This window comes from Nothoprocta perdicaria, unplaced genomic scaffold (assembly GCF_003342845.1).
Source record: "Nothoprocta perdicaria isolate Ctin4 unplaced genomic scaffold, notPer1 scaffold_782, whole genome shotgun sequence".
NCBI classification, from domain to species: Eukaryota; Metazoa; Chordata; class Aves; order Tinamiformes; family Tinamidae; genus Nothoprocta; species Nothoprocta perdicaria.
The window spans coordinates 15711-17259 of NW_020456068.1; the positions used below are offsets into that span (position 1 = coordinate 15711).

Consider the following 1549-nt stretch of genomic DNA (forward strand, 5'->3'; position numbering starts at 1 on the left):
CTATAGGCACTATAGGGTCTCCATAGGCTCTGTAGGGTCTTTATAGGTGCTATAGGGTCTCTATAGACAGTATAGGGTCTCCATAGGCTCTATAGGCTCTCTATAGGCGCCATAGGGTCTCTATAGGTGCTATAGGCTCCCTAGAGGTCTCTATAGGTGGTATAGGATCTCTATAGGCGGTATACGATCTCCATAGGTGCTATAAGCTCTCTATAGGCGCCATAGGGTCTCCATAGGCAGTATAGGGTCTCTATAGGCGCTATAGGGTCTCTGTAGGTGCTATAGGGTCCCTATAGGCGCCATAGGGTCTTTGTAGGTGCTATAGGCTYTCTATAGGTGCCATAGGGTCTCTATAGGCGCCTATAGGATCTCTATAGGCGCTATAAGGTCTGACTAGGTGCTATAGGCCTCTCTATAGGTGGTATAGGCTGTCTATAGGTGCTATAGGGTCYCTATAGGTGCTACAAGCTCTCTATAGGCAGTATAGGATCTGCATAGGCACTATGGGGGCTCTATAGGTGCTATAGGCTCTCTATAGGAACTRTAGGCCTCTCTRTAGGTGCCATAGGGTCTCCATAGGTGCTATAGGCCTCTCCAGAGGCGCTATAGGCTCCGTGTCCCCGCAGGAACCACATCCTGGTCATCGCCATCGTCTTCCAGGTCTCCATCGGCTGCTTCCTCTGCTACTGCCCCGGCATGCCCTACATCTTCAACTTCATGCCCATCCGGTGCGCCCGGACGCCGGGGCCCTTCCCCATCCCGCCCCGGACGCCGGGGCCCCCCTGACCCCCCCCCTCCATAGGTTCCAGTGGTGGCTGGTGCCGATGCCCTTCGGCCTCCTCATCCTCTTCTACGACGAGGTCCGGAAGCTGGGAGTGCGGCGGCACCCGGGCAGTGAGTGGCGGGCCCGGACGCCGGGGCCCCTCCCGGACGCCGGCGCCCTTCTCATTCCCTTGCTCCCGTCCCGGACGCCTGGGCCCCTTCCCCAACTCTTGTCCCCCCCAACCCCGGACTCCTGGGCCCCTCCACCATGCTGGACCCCCCCCAGACATCGGGGCCCCCCTCGGATGCCTGGGTCCCTTCCTGGACTCATGTCCCGCCCACCCCCCGGACTTCTGTTCCCCACCCGGACGCCGGGGCCCCTCCCGGTCGCCTGGGCCCCTTTCCCGGACACCGGGGCCCCTCCCAGACTCCGGGGCCCCTCCCGGACGCCTGGGCCCTTTCCCCGCAGGCTGGTGGGACCGCGAGCTCTACTACTGAAGACAACAATAAAGGACCCCCCCCCCAAAACACGCTTTGCATTGTGGGTGTCCCGTTTATTGGTGACGTCACGGGTGACGTCAGCGGTGACGTCACCGCTCGGGGGCGGGCAGCAGTGTCACGAGCAGCCGCAGGGCCCCCAGCCCCAGGGCGGCCGCCAGCCCCGCCCGGACCCCCAGGGCCGCCCAGGGCCCCAGGCCCAGCGCCTGCCCCGCCCACCTGCGGGGAGGGGAGAGGGGGCGTGGCCTCAGCGCGGGGGGCGGGGACACCCACCAGGCTACCCCCCCCC

General features: G+C 63.2%; 1 protein-coding gene across 1 annotated transcript in view; it reads left to right on the plus strand.

The window, feature by feature from the left end:
- ATP4A (ATPase H+/K+ transporting subunit alpha) overlaps window positions 1-1260 on the plus strand; it is a gene marked incomplete at its 5' end in the record, with an annotated part of 16831 nt that extends 15571 nt beyond the window's left edge. The window contains 3 exons of the mRNA XM_026051652.1: window positions 627-728; window positions 803-894; window positions 1232-1260. Coding sequence (XP_025907437.1) covers window positions 627-728; window positions 803-894; window positions 1232-1260 — 223 coding nt within the window. The remainder of the gene's footprint in view (window positions 1-626; window positions 729-802; window positions 895-1231) is intronic.
- Window positions 1261-1549: the final 289 nt, after the last annotated feature.